The sequence below is a fragment of the Leuciscus leuciscus genome (assembly GCF_965113295.1).
Source record: "Leuciscus leuciscus genome assembly, chromosome: 17".
Classification (NCBI taxonomy): Eukaryota; Metazoa; Chordata; class Actinopteri; order Cypriniformes; family Leuciscidae; genus Leuciscus; species Leuciscus leuciscus.
The window spans coordinates 23,601,024-23,615,589 of NC_138741.1; the positions used below are offsets into that span (position 1 = coordinate 23,601,024).

General features: G+C 41.3%; 1 protein-coding gene across 3 annotated transcripts; it reads left to right on the forward strand.

Annotated features, from left to right (window-relative positions):
- The first annotated feature begins 426 nt into the window (after positions 1–426).
- Positions 427–4,725, forward strand: manea (mannosidase, endo-alpha). Of its 3 annotated transcripts, none has more exons than XM_082143954.1 (5): positions 427–557; positions 1,396–1,999; positions 2,086–2,195; positions 2,291–2,367; positions 3,631–4,725. In XM_082143954.1, exons 2-5 carry the CDS (start codon positions 1,501–1,503, stop codon positions 4,265–4,267), a joined length of 1,323 nt encoding a protein of 440 aa, XP_082000080.1. In that variant the 5' UTR covers positions 427–557; positions 1,396–1,500; the 3' UTR covers positions 4,268–4,725. The 3 variants fall into 3 exon arrangements, with proteins under 3 accessions (XP_082000080.1, XP_082000081.1, XP_082000082.1); XM_082143955.1 differs by having other exon boundaries at positions 450–557; positions 1,393–1,999; XM_082143956.1 differs by lacking the exon at positions 427–557 and adding an exon at positions 564–585.
- Positions 4,726–14,566: the final 9,841 nt, after the last annotated feature.

Consider the following 14,566-nt stretch of genomic DNA (forward strand, 5'->3'; position numbering starts at 1 on the left):
AAAAAATCTTCTGTTTAGGGCTAAAACCACAACCCTTTATTACTATATACATTTGTAAACCCTATTAATAATACATTCATATTACTTTTAAGTTGCAAAAGGACTTTTTTATTTTGAAAACGCGAAACACCAAGGAAATTTGAACTTAGCTGATCCAAACTGAAACAGACAGCGAGAGAGTGAGACGATGAATTACTATCAACCTCCGTCTGACAGCTGCCATCGCCGGGTTGATTTTCACAGCTCTCCGGCCAACGAATTTACGAATGCTACTATGGAGAAGACTTAGCTCATGAATATTAATCAGGCATCGTGACTGGCCTTTCGCCAAGGAACGTGAACGCTAGCTAATTATTATTCATGAGTTTAGACTTCTCCCATAGTAGGAGTCATAAATTCATCTCCCGTCCAGTAGAATGCAGTATAACTCGCATGTATCTACATTTGCCGAATAAACAGGACAGAAGAAAATACTGTTCACTGATACTTCCGCGTTAGATTAAAGCGTTAGATATGCTCTGCTCACAAGATGTGTCGTTTGACATCGGTCAAGAGAGGTATGATGACGCTGCATATTTTCAAAATGTAATTATTATAAAACATGTGATTGTGTGTTTCAGTCTTAGTTACACATGTGCCAGGGTGAAATAAATTTACCATATAGCTGCTTTCTATTATATTTTGTCTTCACTGGTTGCTGTGTTAGGTATAAAAATATGAATAGTTTGTAACAAAACAAATAGTTTATTTCTTTTATAGAAAACGTGTTATGTTGATTATTTTGGTAGATTAACCTATTAAATGCAATAATGTCCATGTATTTATTCATTTATTTGTTACTTTGAGTGTTTAAATAGATTCTAACCATTTAAAAGCAATAATGTCCTTGCATTTTCAGCATACTAATATTGTCTGTAGTGCGTTTAAATTAATACATGATTTTCACAAATGCCGTTACATCAAATCAATGTAGGAATGACCTATAAATGAATAGACAAAACATTCCACGTCTATCTGCGTAGTTTAAAAAGTTAATAATTATAGTATAGTCAAAGTTGTGCAATTAAGTGTACAAGATGCTTTCCTGTAGCTCAGTGGGTAAGAGCATTGCGTTAATAACCCAAGGTTGTGGGTTCGATCCCAGGGGATTGCACATACCTATGTATAAATGTATAGGATAATGCAATGTAAGTCGCTTTGGATAAAAGCGTCTGCCAAATGCATAAATGTAAATGTAAAGATGCCTTGATCTGACCTACTGCCTTATTACATACTTTGTTTCATTCATTTAAAGTTATTTATTTATTTATTAATATAATAATTTTACTTAATTATTTATTTATAATTATATAAATAAATAAATAACTTATTTAAAATTTTTATTTCTCCCAGCAGAAGCTTAAAGATGAAGAATGAACCTTGAAAGTTTCACTTAACATATTTGTTCCACCATTGACTGAACATCTTCGGGGGAATGGACTTTAACCGACCTCCAGGGTAATGGCACGGTTTAGGCGTAAATCCTGTTTTGCACTTATCGCTTTAGCCTTGGTCGTGTTTCTTATAACAGTTATCTTAAAGTCTCTGAGCCCTGAGGATAACAATTTTGGCAGTCAGTTTACATTAAGACTTAATCCATCTCCAAGAGAAATGGAAAAAGATACTAAGGTTGTTGTATCCGCTAAACCTGCGCAGATGATACAGGCAGAGAAACCCGATAGCCTGAACAAAATTCAAGATTTCCCTGAACCAAATTACAATGTGCACGCTTTCTACTATGTATGGTATGGGAACCCTCAGTTTGATGGAAAGTTTGTTCACTGGGATCATCAACTCTTACCACACTGGGACCCCAAAGTGGCCTCAGGTTATCCCACAGGACAACACCAGCCTCCTAATGACATCGGGGCAAATTTCTACCCTGCACTGGGTCCATACAGCTCCAGAGACCCATCAGTTTTAGAGGAACACATGCGACAGCTCCGAACAGCTGCTGTTGGTGAGAAGCCTCTTTGATATATATATATTATGATTACTTATTACAGTTGCTCCATCCATCTACTGAATATGCTTTGCTTATTTCAGGTGTTCTAGCGGTTTCGTGGTATCCACGTAGTATGAACGATGACAATGGTGAAGAAATTGATAACTTGCTGCCTTTGATTCTGGATGCAGCTGACAAATATCAGTTGAAGGTGTTGTAGATGCATATGAAGGTTTGAAGTCTTGCTTTTCATAGTCTTGCTTTTGCTTTTGTGTCTAATGCATTTTTTGTGTGTGTCCCTAACAGGTTGTTTTTCACATTGAACCATATAAAGGGCGAGATGATGCTAATATGCGTGAAAATATTAAATATATTGTGGAGAGGTACGTTTGATGTCTTTTATACAGCTCTCACTATTCATTTACTTAAAAAAAAACATTAATAAAAAGAGCATTTTTAATTTCTTAACATTAGTTAAATGTATTGAGTATCAGCTTACAATGAAAATACTTTAGTAACATTTATAAATCTAGGTTAATATACATTTTTACATTTGGATCAATGACAAATAAAGCTTCAAAAAATGTGTAATTCATTAAAACATATTATATCAAAATTGATGTAATGTATATATTTGAGTTCGGAACAATGTGTTTAAACAAGTTTTAAGTGTAAAATAACATTTCAAAGTGTTTAAATTCATTTTTTTACTTTTTTTTTTTTGTAAAACCAAATATTTGTAAATATATTCCTAATTTTATGAATGAAATCTTGACAACAAAAAAACAAACAACAAAAAAAACAGAGTGGTTACACTGCCTGACACATTATGATCTTGCGGCTGTGTACTTTATTTATTAATGAATTATTATTGCATTCTAGTGACCAGGTATTTAGTATCTTTAGCATCCTATTTTACTTTTAAAGACAGACAAATAATCATACAAGGATATCAGTAAATGCATTCAGTACAATAACTATTCACAATCTAGTTTTTAGCCCTTTGTTCACTTTGACCCATAATTTGTTGGTTTAAATCAAGAATTTACATGGTTGTAATACCTGATATACTATATCAGTTATTCACAGGGAATATGCTGAATACTGGATTTTTTTCAAATTTTTTTTTTCAATTCAGTTACATATAAAAAGTAAAATACAAATACAAGTGTTTTAATTAAAAGTCACTTTTGAAGTAAAATTAGTCAATTGATCAAAAACAGAATACGTGTGATGACATCACATTCGGAAAGTAAGAACTGAAATAGGCTACAGAGCAGTAGATTGTTTTATATTGATACAAGTCAGTTGAGAATTTTAAATTAAAATATAAAAAATGCATTCATCAAAATGTTTAAAACATTAAATGTATGGCAACTTTAATGAAACACTATAGTTGCAAGATGCTTCTCTTGTAGCCGGATCATTTTTAATGCGTTCCCTGTGTCGTGCTGAGTTTTCAATCTAAGAGTCCCACTTACGTTGCATGCTGACTTTAAAGTAGAACGATTGTTTTTGCTATTTTGTCCATAAGAAAAGCAATGATATTAATCTCTAATATATAATAATATGTAGTTATTCTATCATTGATGAATGATCAATGTACAGATTTGTGTTTAATAACACTTATATATTGCATTTTACAGGTATGGAAACCATCCTGCTTTTTATAGATACAAAACAAGCACTGGCAAATTTCTTCCACTGTATTATGTATATGACTCCTACTTACAAACTCCAGATGTTTGGGCAGAACTGCTTAAGCCGAATGGTATATCGACCATTAGGGACACACCATATGATGGCATCTTCGTTGCTCTTCTTGTGGAAGAAAAGCATAAGAACGACATACAGTCTGCTGGATTTGATGGACTCTACACGTATTTTGCAACCAATGGCTTTACGTATGGTTCCTCACATCACAACTGGAGATCCATTAAAACCTTCTGTGATTATAATGGCTTGGTATTCATTCCAAGTATAGGGCCAGGTTATATCGACACCAGCATAAGGCCTTGGAACTCCCAGAATACAAGGAACCGCATTAATGGGAAGTATTATGAGAACGCTTTTAATGCGGCTGTGGAGGCAAGGCCACAGATCATCTCTATAACTTCTTTCAATGAATGGCATGAAGGAACGCAAATTGAAAAGGCCATCCCCAAGACATGGGGTAAAACTGTGTATCTTGACTACCTTCCTCATAAACCTACAGTTTATTTAGAGTTAACACAAAAATGGGCAAAAAAATTCAGCGAGGAGCAGAAGAAATGGCTGGAGTAAAAATAAGTTATTTTCTTCATAGTTAATCCTGAAAAAGCAAGTATTGCCCTAAGTAGTGCTTACTAAGGCCATGGTTTGTTTAATTTTGTTCTGTTTGAGTTGAACAGTGTGTTTTACTTGCATGCCTTTTACCGCTCTATATGCCAACTTGACTGATTAAACTCATCAAATATTAATGAAAAATTGGAATCAGAGATATTCTGCTTGGAGGCTGTAAATAACAGCCCTGCTTTATACTAGACGTTCTTAACCACTCTGTACTCAGCTTAAAATTGAAATGGATTACATTTATTTGGAAATATGCATTTTAAACTAGAGTTCTATGACCGTCTTTCTCAGAACAACCCAATAAGTGTGTGTACACTGTCAAATGCTTTAAATTTAACGCAAGTGCATTGCAATGAATTGATTAATTTATTATAATATAAATGAACAATAAATTATTTCAAATAAAATAAGTGTTGCTCATTTTCATACAGCATATGCATATATTTATCAGTAGTTTTAAGATTGTTTAAGATTGAATTGTTTCTCTTGAACAATTGTTGTCTCAAAAGTGCCTAATTGGGCCACAATTTGTTTAGTTTGAGTTGTGCATTTGTTTGACTTACATGCGTTACATCCTACACAAATCTAGGGGACTTGAGCAGACACATTTAAAGAGTTAGTCTGAGCCCTGCCACAGCATCACAAACAACCAGTTCACTTTTAAGAGTTTTATTTCAGCTTGTGACATGAAAGTTTACACACAACAACTTAATGGGAGGCAATGGCTTCAGGAGGGGGCAATGCCAACATAAACAAAAATGGTTCTGCTTTGGGAGTAAACCTTAACTAAACCTCTCAAAGAAAAACAAATCAACAACAGAAATGTACACTTACTCCCTATCTAGCCAAAATCCAGGAGAAAACAGAGGGATGCAAAAAAAATGGCCCCCACTTCCCACAGCTTCCAAAACGAAAGAAAAGAAACAAAGCATTTAAGGTGAAAGCATTAACAATATGCAAACAGTAAAGCAACAGTACTTTTAGACTATAGAGTGATACACAACCACAGGAGTGCACAATAGCTTCAACAAACTGGGCTGGGCAGAGCACAGATCATGCTCAAGAAAAGGTTTCTTTTTGACAGAGTTCTGCCTTGTTTTTATGTTGCTTCCCTCGTGGTTGGCAAGCAGGTGAAGCTGGGGAAGCAATCAGGGTACCTGGAGAGACAAAAGGAAAGCAGGAGACACAAAACAACAACAAACACAAGAAAACATACCACAGTACACCATACAGTTAACACTGTCACAAGTTTGTATTGTTGTCAATGCACTTTGGACTCTTGGTCTTTACTTATGACCGATTTGTGCTTCAAAAGAAAACGCACAGTAAACAACCCCGCTAAGATGTACAACAGTGGCAAAACACTGACATCCAGATCTTAATTTATATAAGATCCCAAAACCATCAAAAGACTGCTCAAACAGCTTTACCATTCTTGCACGTAAATGCTGGGCAGTGGATGAAACATTTTGATTCGGCTTACCCATTACAGACGGGTTAGACCTTTGAGTAGCGATTGAGTGCTTAGCCTACTAGCAATTTTCAGGGACTCTTCTTCCTGAACTGGGTCAGCAGATTCAGAAGGAACCAATTCAGGCTAAACAGAAAGAGTACACTCAATAGAATCTGTTGCAGGATTCAAATGAGTCAGCAAGGGTTACAACTTCTTCTGTGCCTGTGCATGAGTTACTGAAGAAGTAGGACACGCAGAAGGAAAATGAGCAGTGACACCAGTCAAAAGACATGTTTCGTGTGTCTACAACAATTGGATGAAGAAAAACTTTACCACCAGCCAAGTTAGTCCCCAAGATAAGGCTTACCCCTTCCACTGGCAGCACAGTTCGTACACCAAGAGGAACTGTACTCGTTACCAGATCAGACTTTAGGTAGACCATATCCAGTGGCACATACACACAACCTAGTTTGAGACCATGGACCAGCACATTAGTACCAGAGTATGTTTCGGGTGAGAATAGCAAAACATCAGCTAAAATAAGTAATTGTGCTGCACCAGTGTCTCTCAGAATTCAAATTGACTAACTGAGAGAGTCAGCACTAAGGGAAACTTCAGCACTTCAATCCGTTGAAGAGAAATGGTTCATACCCAAAACTCTTAGACTGTATGGATGAACATTCAGGGACAGAGACAACCTGAGGAAAAGCCATACTTTTAGACTTTGCAGCTAGTCTGGCTATCACCAGACCAAGCTCAATCTTTTAAGACTGAACATTAGTCTGGGGAGTCTGTCTGTATTTTCTACTGCACAAGATCCGCGATCAAATGGCATAGTTCAAATGACTCTGTACGCAATTGGATAGTCCTTCAACCAATCAGACCAATGATCCGGGTGATGTAGTTTGCAGAGCGAAGCGAAAACTCCAGGCAGGAAATGTGTCAACAAACGTGTTGGTTTGTAGCATTGATCAGCGGTTTGCAGAAGCAGCAATGGCATCGAGCGATTTTTGAAGGTTGTGCAAAAAAAAAAATTTAAGTGAGTGGTATTTACACCCACTCAAGCGTTTTGTTTGCTAAACTAAAGAAGCCATTGTGCATCGTCGAGAGGTTAAAAGAAATTGGATTGACGGTCGTGCGAGAGCCAATAGCACGCCAGGTGGATAAGCCAGTTTGTGATTGGTCCCCGTAGATTTGTAACGGAAGTAGGATAGAAAGGTTTCCAACCTGAGCTGCAGGGCAAAATTAAATCACTGGTAGATCGGGCTGGGTTTACCCAGTCTACTTTGCAGCCAGAATTGATTTGTTTCCACACTTTACAGTCTGAAATTAGGTGACCTGAATCCAAGCAGTATAGAAACAAACTATGGCAATAGACTTACAACCCCTATCTGTTCTTTCCAAAGGAGCAAACTTCCCTTTCAGACTTCCTATGCCTGCAGACTGATGTTTAGACTCACATGAAGATGGAAAAACTGTTTGTGGGTAAGCACAAACTCATCTGCCATCACTGCAGCTTCAGAGAGTATGTTTACCTTTTGCTCATTCAAATGAGCAGCTACTGTATTTTCTCAGGTGCACATTTTTAAACTCTTCTAGTGAGATGAGCTCTTGCAACTGCTCAAGGCTTGTAGGCTACTAGAGAGACACCACTTCTCAAAAAGCGTTTTCTCCTCTTGAGCAAACTCTACATACGTTTGATTGGCTGCTTTCATAAAAGCATTCGAAAGCATTGGCGTTAAGCTTCAGGTAATGATTCGTAAGCTCTCAACACTACGGCTTTGAAGATCTCATAATCAAGAGACTGTTCAGTTGGAAGTGCAGAACACACCTCTTGCGCCATCAACAAACACACCATCAAAATTACATTGTAGGAGCAGGGCCCACATGTCCTTCGGCCACCCTAATTTAGCAGCGATGCGTTCAAAGTATGAGTCTGCCTCAGCCTCTCTAAAGGGCGGAACTAGTTTTATATACTTTGTAACAAAGATAGGCTGGTTATCACTTACAGTATCACTTAAGTTAACACTGCTAGATTGTGACTGTGCATCACCAAACATAGGTAAAGAGGGAGCTCTAGAACATAGCAGCGGGACAGGCTTTCTGTGCAAAGACTCAGCTTCCAACGCAAGGATTTTCAGCTTAATGTCTCTCAGAGCCTCCACTTCAATGGTACAGAGTTGTACTATTTTAATCTTGTGCTATTTTCTTTTTAACTCCAAATCAAGCTCTTTGATCGCCATCATTGGATCAAGACAGGATTTAGTAGGAAGAGGAAAATCTGAAGCAGAGGCTTCACCTGCAGTTACTTCCTCCTCTGACACCATACAGCTCCTCTTTGATCACCTGCTTGATAGCATCTCTAGTCACTGTAACATTCTTCACCGATTAAAAACTTCTGTAGATGGAGCAAGCTAACAAATCAAATTATCTTACCTACCACACACTTCCTCACCCAAAAAAACAACCCCCCACTCGCAAAAAAACGTACCACTTATAATAGTACAAAAAGTCTCGATGACATACCAATAATGTGCTACAATGAGCTCTACTTTATAAATGAGCGTTTTACAAGAGACAAAATCACCAATTCATTTAAATGTCATAATAGGCTAGTTGCACGTGGCCGCCATGTTGGATTTACGATCAGCGAGTGTGGGGATATACACTTTGCTGGTGGACTAAATGGATTAAAAACTGCCTTCTCTTTCTGCGTGGAACAACACTCGACCCTCATCAAGATCTGTTTACTATTGTCAAACGAAGTATCAATCCTCATCAGAGACATAAATAAGCATGGGAATAATATGTATGGACTATGGATGTATGCTTTATTAACTTTATTTGGTAACATTATTATTGCTAACTGTTTGTATTTTAGTATGTAATTTAAATGCATATCATTTTTTGGTGTATTCCACCTGTGCGTTTCTGCTTTCTATTACTGCATTTATTTTGTGCAAGTGAGATGAGTAAAGAGCATCTGTTTCATAAATCATTATCTGTCTATTGTTTATAAGCAGCACATACAGTATTTTACTACGTGTAAAATATACACAAACTTAGCTATATTAAATTGTTTGTGTTAACTACAGTTAAAAATGTAAATTAATCGCATGTATTTACATAAGTAAATGAAAATATGTGCGCAGAATTGAGAAAATAGAATTTATGGAGATAAATTGTAGACTATCACAGGACAAACATGTGAATGTTCACGGGGTATTTTATGCAAACAACTCTAATCGTAGTTGTAACTCTATATTTACAGTAGGCATAATTGTCATTGCGTGCGTGTGCAGCATGAGTCCAAGACAATCTTCTGTTTGTGAACGGTTGTATTTCATTCATTAATCTGACTATGCATCCGTGCATTTAATTGCCATTGGCTCGTGTGATAGTAATATAGATCTTAGTAGTATTTTAAGTGATATAATTGATTTTATGAACAACTATAAGAGATCATTTTCGCACACTCGCTTATCGGAAATCCAGCGTGGCGGCCACGTGCAAGTGCAACTAGTCTATAGAAAAGCACAAATTCGCATCCCGGGCGAGCCCCCAAATATGTTACGTCCTACACTGCCACAGCATCACAAACAACCAGATCACTTTTAACAGGTTTATTTCAGCTTGTGACAAAAATCTAAGTTGTTTACACACAACAACTTAATGGGAAGCAATGGCTTCAGGAGGGGGCAATGCCAAAGTAAACAAAAATGGTTCTGCCTTGGGAGTAAACCTTAACTAAACCTCTCAAAGAAAAACAAATCAACAACAGAAATGTACACTTACTCCAGCCACAGAAAACGGAGGCATACAACAAAAATGGCACCCACCTCCCTACAGCTTCCAAAAATAAAATACAAATAAAAATAAACAAGAGGGCAACTGCTTAAAAAGTGAAAGCATTAACAATATGCAAAAAGCAAGGCAACAGTACTTTTAAACTATAGAGTAATGCAAACAGTCATAAACAACCACAGGAGAGCACAATAGCTTCAACAAATTGGGCTGGACAGAGCACAGATCATGCTCAAGAAAAGGTTTCTCTTTGACTGTTTGTTCTTCTCTGTTTTTATGTTGCTTACCTCATGGTTGGTAAGCAGGTGAAGCTGGGGAGCAATCAGGATACCTGGAGGAGTGGGAGGAGACAAAGGAGAGCAGGAGACACAAAAAGCAACAACAAAAGAAAGAAAACATACCACAGTACACCATGCTGGTGTCAGGCTCTCTCAGGGTGGATGAAGGAGGAGACGAACTCACAGATAACTTCCAAGGTTTTAATTCACAAACTTCACAAATACAAACAAAAAGGGAGCGTGTGCTCAGAATAAAGATCCTTGGCAATAGACAACCTAACCATAAACATTAACCGACAAAAGACAAGTGAAGGACAGGAACTTAAATACACAGAAGATTATGAGGGAAGACAGGTGACGGTGATGATGATGAGGATGAGGACCAGGTGCAGGTGATGACGACCAGGTGCAGGTGATGACGACTGAGGACTCTGGGAAGTGTAGTGCACACACAGACGAAGACAGAAGAACATGACCGTGACATTACTCCCCCCTCCCGCAAGGCGCGTCCCGCGCCGAAGAAGGCAGCATACGGGAGGGGGGGTGGGCATCCTGGAGTCCGTGATGGGAAGGTGGACCAGGTTCTGAAGTACGGACTCCAGGATGGTGGCAGGACAGACAGAGGAGGTGATCAAGACGGTGCAGGCTGAACAGGGGACCATGGAGGAACAGGCTGATCAGGTGGCCATGGCGGTGCGGACCCTTCCGGTGGCCACGGCGGTGCGGACCCTTCCGGTGGCCACGGCGGTGCGGACCCTTCCGGTGGCCACGGCGGTGCGGACCCTTCCGGTGGCCACGGCGGTGCGGACCCTTCCGGTGGCCACGGCGGTGCGGACCCTTCCGGTGGCCACGGCGGTGCGGACCCTTCCGGTGGCCACGGCGGTGCGGACCCTTCCGGTGGCCACGGCGGTGCGGACCCTTCCGGTGGCCACGGCGGTGCGGACCCTTCCGGTGGCCACGGCGGTGCGGACCCTTCCGGTGGCCACGGCGGTGCGGACCCTTCCGGTGGCCGCGGCGGTGCGGACCCTTCCGGTGGCCACGGCGGAGAAACCCCTTCCGGTGGCCACGGCGGAGAAACCCCTTCGGGTGGCCACGGCGGTGAGGACCCATCGGGCGGCCACGGCGGAGAGGACCCTTCGGGTGGCCGTGGCCCCTCGAGTAGCCAGGACGGAGCTCTATGGCCCCCCCCCAAAAAATACTTGGGAAAAGTCCCGGGTACCAGAGAGGGCTCGGTGCAGGGCAGCGATGAGGGCTCGGTGCTGGGCAGATCCAGCGAAGAGGGCTCGGTGCTGGGCAGATCCAGCGACGAGGGCTCGGTGCTGGGCAGATCCAGCGGCGAGGGCTTTGTGCTGGGCAGATCCAGCGATGAGGGCTTTGTGCTGGGCGGATCCAGCGATGAAGGCTTTGTGCTGGGCGGGACCAGCGGTGAAGGCTTTGTGCTGGACGGGACCAGCGAAGAGGGCTTTGTGCTGGGCAGGACCAGCGATGACGTAGGCTCGGTGCTGGACGGGACCAGCGGTGAAGTAGGCTCGGTGCTGGACGGGACCAGCGGTGAAGTAGGCTCGGTGCTGGACGGGACCAGCGGTGAAGGCTCGGTGCTGGACGGGACCAGCGGTGAAGATTCTGTGCTGGACGGGACCAGCGGTGAAGAAGGCTCAGTGCTGGACGGGACCAGCGGTGAAGAGGGCTTTGCAAACTCTGGCAATGACTCAGGCTTTGGCGGGCAGGCGACTGGCTCTGGCGGGCAGGCGACGGGCTCTGGCGGGCAGGCGACGGGCTCTGGCGGGCAGGCGACGGGCTCTGGCGGGCAGGCGATGGGCTCTGGCTCTGGCGGGCAGGCGACGGGCTCTGGCTCTGGCGGGCAGGCGACGGGCTCTGGCTCTGGCGGGCAGGCGACGGGCTCTGGCTCTGGCGGGCAGGCGACGGGCTCTGGCTCTGGCGGGCAGGCGACGGGCTCTGGCTCTGGCGGGCAGGCGACGGCTGGACGAAACTCTGGAGGAGCTGCCATCTTGGCAGATCGCACTGACATCAGCGGATGATCTGCCAGGCTCGATAGTAGTTTGTGAAAAACCGATCTAGTGTCAGGCCTGATGTGAAGAGACCCAGACCTGGCAGACATGACGCTTGCTGTCCCAGACACGGCAGGCATGACACTCACAGTCTCAGGGGCGGCGGGCACGACGCATACTACTTTGGTCTCAGCAGATTTGGCGTGAAGTGCGGGCTCGGCTGGACTGGCGTGAAGTGCAGGCTCGATTGGACTGGCGTGATGTGCAGGCTCGGCTGGATCGGGATCGGCTGGTGTTACGGTGAGAGAGGACCCACAAACCCAAAGAGCTTTGTCCATAAATTTAATAAAGGGTAGGTGCAGGTACTCATTCAGCAGAATCTGGGCGAGTGGATCTTCTAACCCGCACCAGAAACGCTGCTTTAAAAATTCCTCCTCCCAGTAAACATCCTGATGCAGATGCAGGTACACTTCAACAAACTCCTCCAATGAACTCCCATTCTGATTAAATAAAAAAGCCTCAAATTCGTCTTCCTCCATATTCCTTCTTAGGTCGGTTAATCTGTCAGGCTCTCTCAGGGTGGATGAAGGAGGAGACGAACTCACAGATAACTTCCAAGGTTTTAATTCACAAACTTCACAAATACAAACAAAAAGGGAGCGTGTGCTCAGAATAAAGATCCTTGGCAATAGACAACCTAACCATAAACATTAACCGACAAAAGACAAGTGAAGGACAGGAACTTAAATACACAGAAGATTATGAGGGAAGACAGGTGACGGTGATGATGATGAGGATGAGGACCAGGTGCAGGTGATGACGACCAGGTGCAGGTGATGACGACTGAGGACTCTGGGAAGTGTAGTGCACACACAGACGAAGACAGAAGAACATGACCGTGACAGCTGGGGCCCGTTTTCCGTACGCGGATTACTCAGTTATCTGGATTTTACTGTTGACGATTTGACATGATCCAGGATTGTTAGGTTCTTCAAAGCTCATCCCGGAGTTGCTGTCATAGCAACAGGTCTGTAAGCTCAAACCTGCTCTGGAGCAGGCTTATTTCATGTAAACAGGATCAGATTTCATCTTTTTATGTGGAGGTGATACTTAAAGTCTGTTGCAGCCACTGCTACTTTCTTACAAAAGTACCTTATTGAACCAGGAACAAACATAATTTAAAATAATAATAATGATAATCATTTTAAAACTAATTTGAAAAAAATTGTATTGTGTTGTGTAGTCTATAATAATATGGACACATTTTTTTTCACTGAGAAATAATTTTTTTGAGGGAATAATTACCTAATACTTTTATTGGAGTCTTGCACATGATGTACAGTTAGTCTAAGCTGTGCATTAATTTAAACAGTGACAACTACTATAGGAGTGGCTTGACGCAGTGCAGGAGATGCAGATAACTTAGTAAAAGCATCCTGTCTGCTCTGCCAAATAAAAATGTTTTTGACCCATATGTAACTTTAATTAAGGTTGTCAAGTAAAAAATCTGCTTCACAGGTAAAATTAAATGAATTTCTAATTACAACACTGAAATACAAAATGTAAATCCTGTACAAATTATCGTGAAATAATGGAAATAATTGAGAATCATGTAGCAAACATTTGATCAATCTATTAACTTTTATGTTGTTTTGGTCTCTTGGCGACTTATAAAGGCCAAGAAATTTTATTTTTTTGTCTGGAGTGTGATGTTCTTTTTTAATATGATGCCATTATGTTGCTGCATTAATCATTGTCTCGAGTATCGATATATCTGCCCTTTCCAATGAACACAAGAACTCGCTGTAATCTCAGGCTGTGTCCCAAAGGCTGCGAAGGTCTGACTGATACTCCAACGCTATCTCACGACCAATTCGTACGAATTCGTACGAATGATAAAAAGTTGGCTAATTCGTACTAATTCGTACGACCTCACTCGTACGAATTTGTACGATTTGTCTAAACCCACGTGATGGGTAGGTTTAGGGGCGGGGTCAGGGGTAGGTCATTCGTATGAATTCATACGAATTGGCAAATTCGTAAAATATGTACGATTTTGCAAAAATCTTACTAATTCGTACGAGTCAGGTCGTATGAATTCGTACGAATAAGCCACCTCGTAGAATTTGTACGTTTTCCCGTGAGATCGGGTTGGATACTCTGTCCCAATTCAGAGGCTGCATCCTTCAAAGGACTCAGACTTCTTAAAGGCCACACCTTAAAATAAATAAATGGGACATTCTAGCCTACAGAGGACTTTTCTTGTCGCCTAGCAACTGTGACAGCTGTTTTTATGCACATTTTGAAGTATCGCATCAGAAACGAGTGATGGAAACACTGATTTTTTTTTAAAATCCATTCATTCGCAAAAAAAGTAAAAGAAATAAAGAAAAAAAGATCACGCTCACTTGACGTAGTTTTTGACTTGTGCGAAAAACAGTTAATGCGAATAATGGGAGATGGAAACACATTTGCCAAATAAATTCTGACGTATCATTAAACCCACTTGACTGATCGGCTGTTTCCTCATGATAGGAATTCCAGCTCTCTTTAGGGAACCGAACCGGATCATTTGGCTCAGCTCAGTAATAAGAGTATATGCTTGAGTGTTTTACTCATCTTGCTCAAACAACTTTATGGAAATGCACCTAATTCGCATTTGTTTTTGTTTGTTTGTTTGTTTTTTGTGAACTTTGAAAAGATTCTC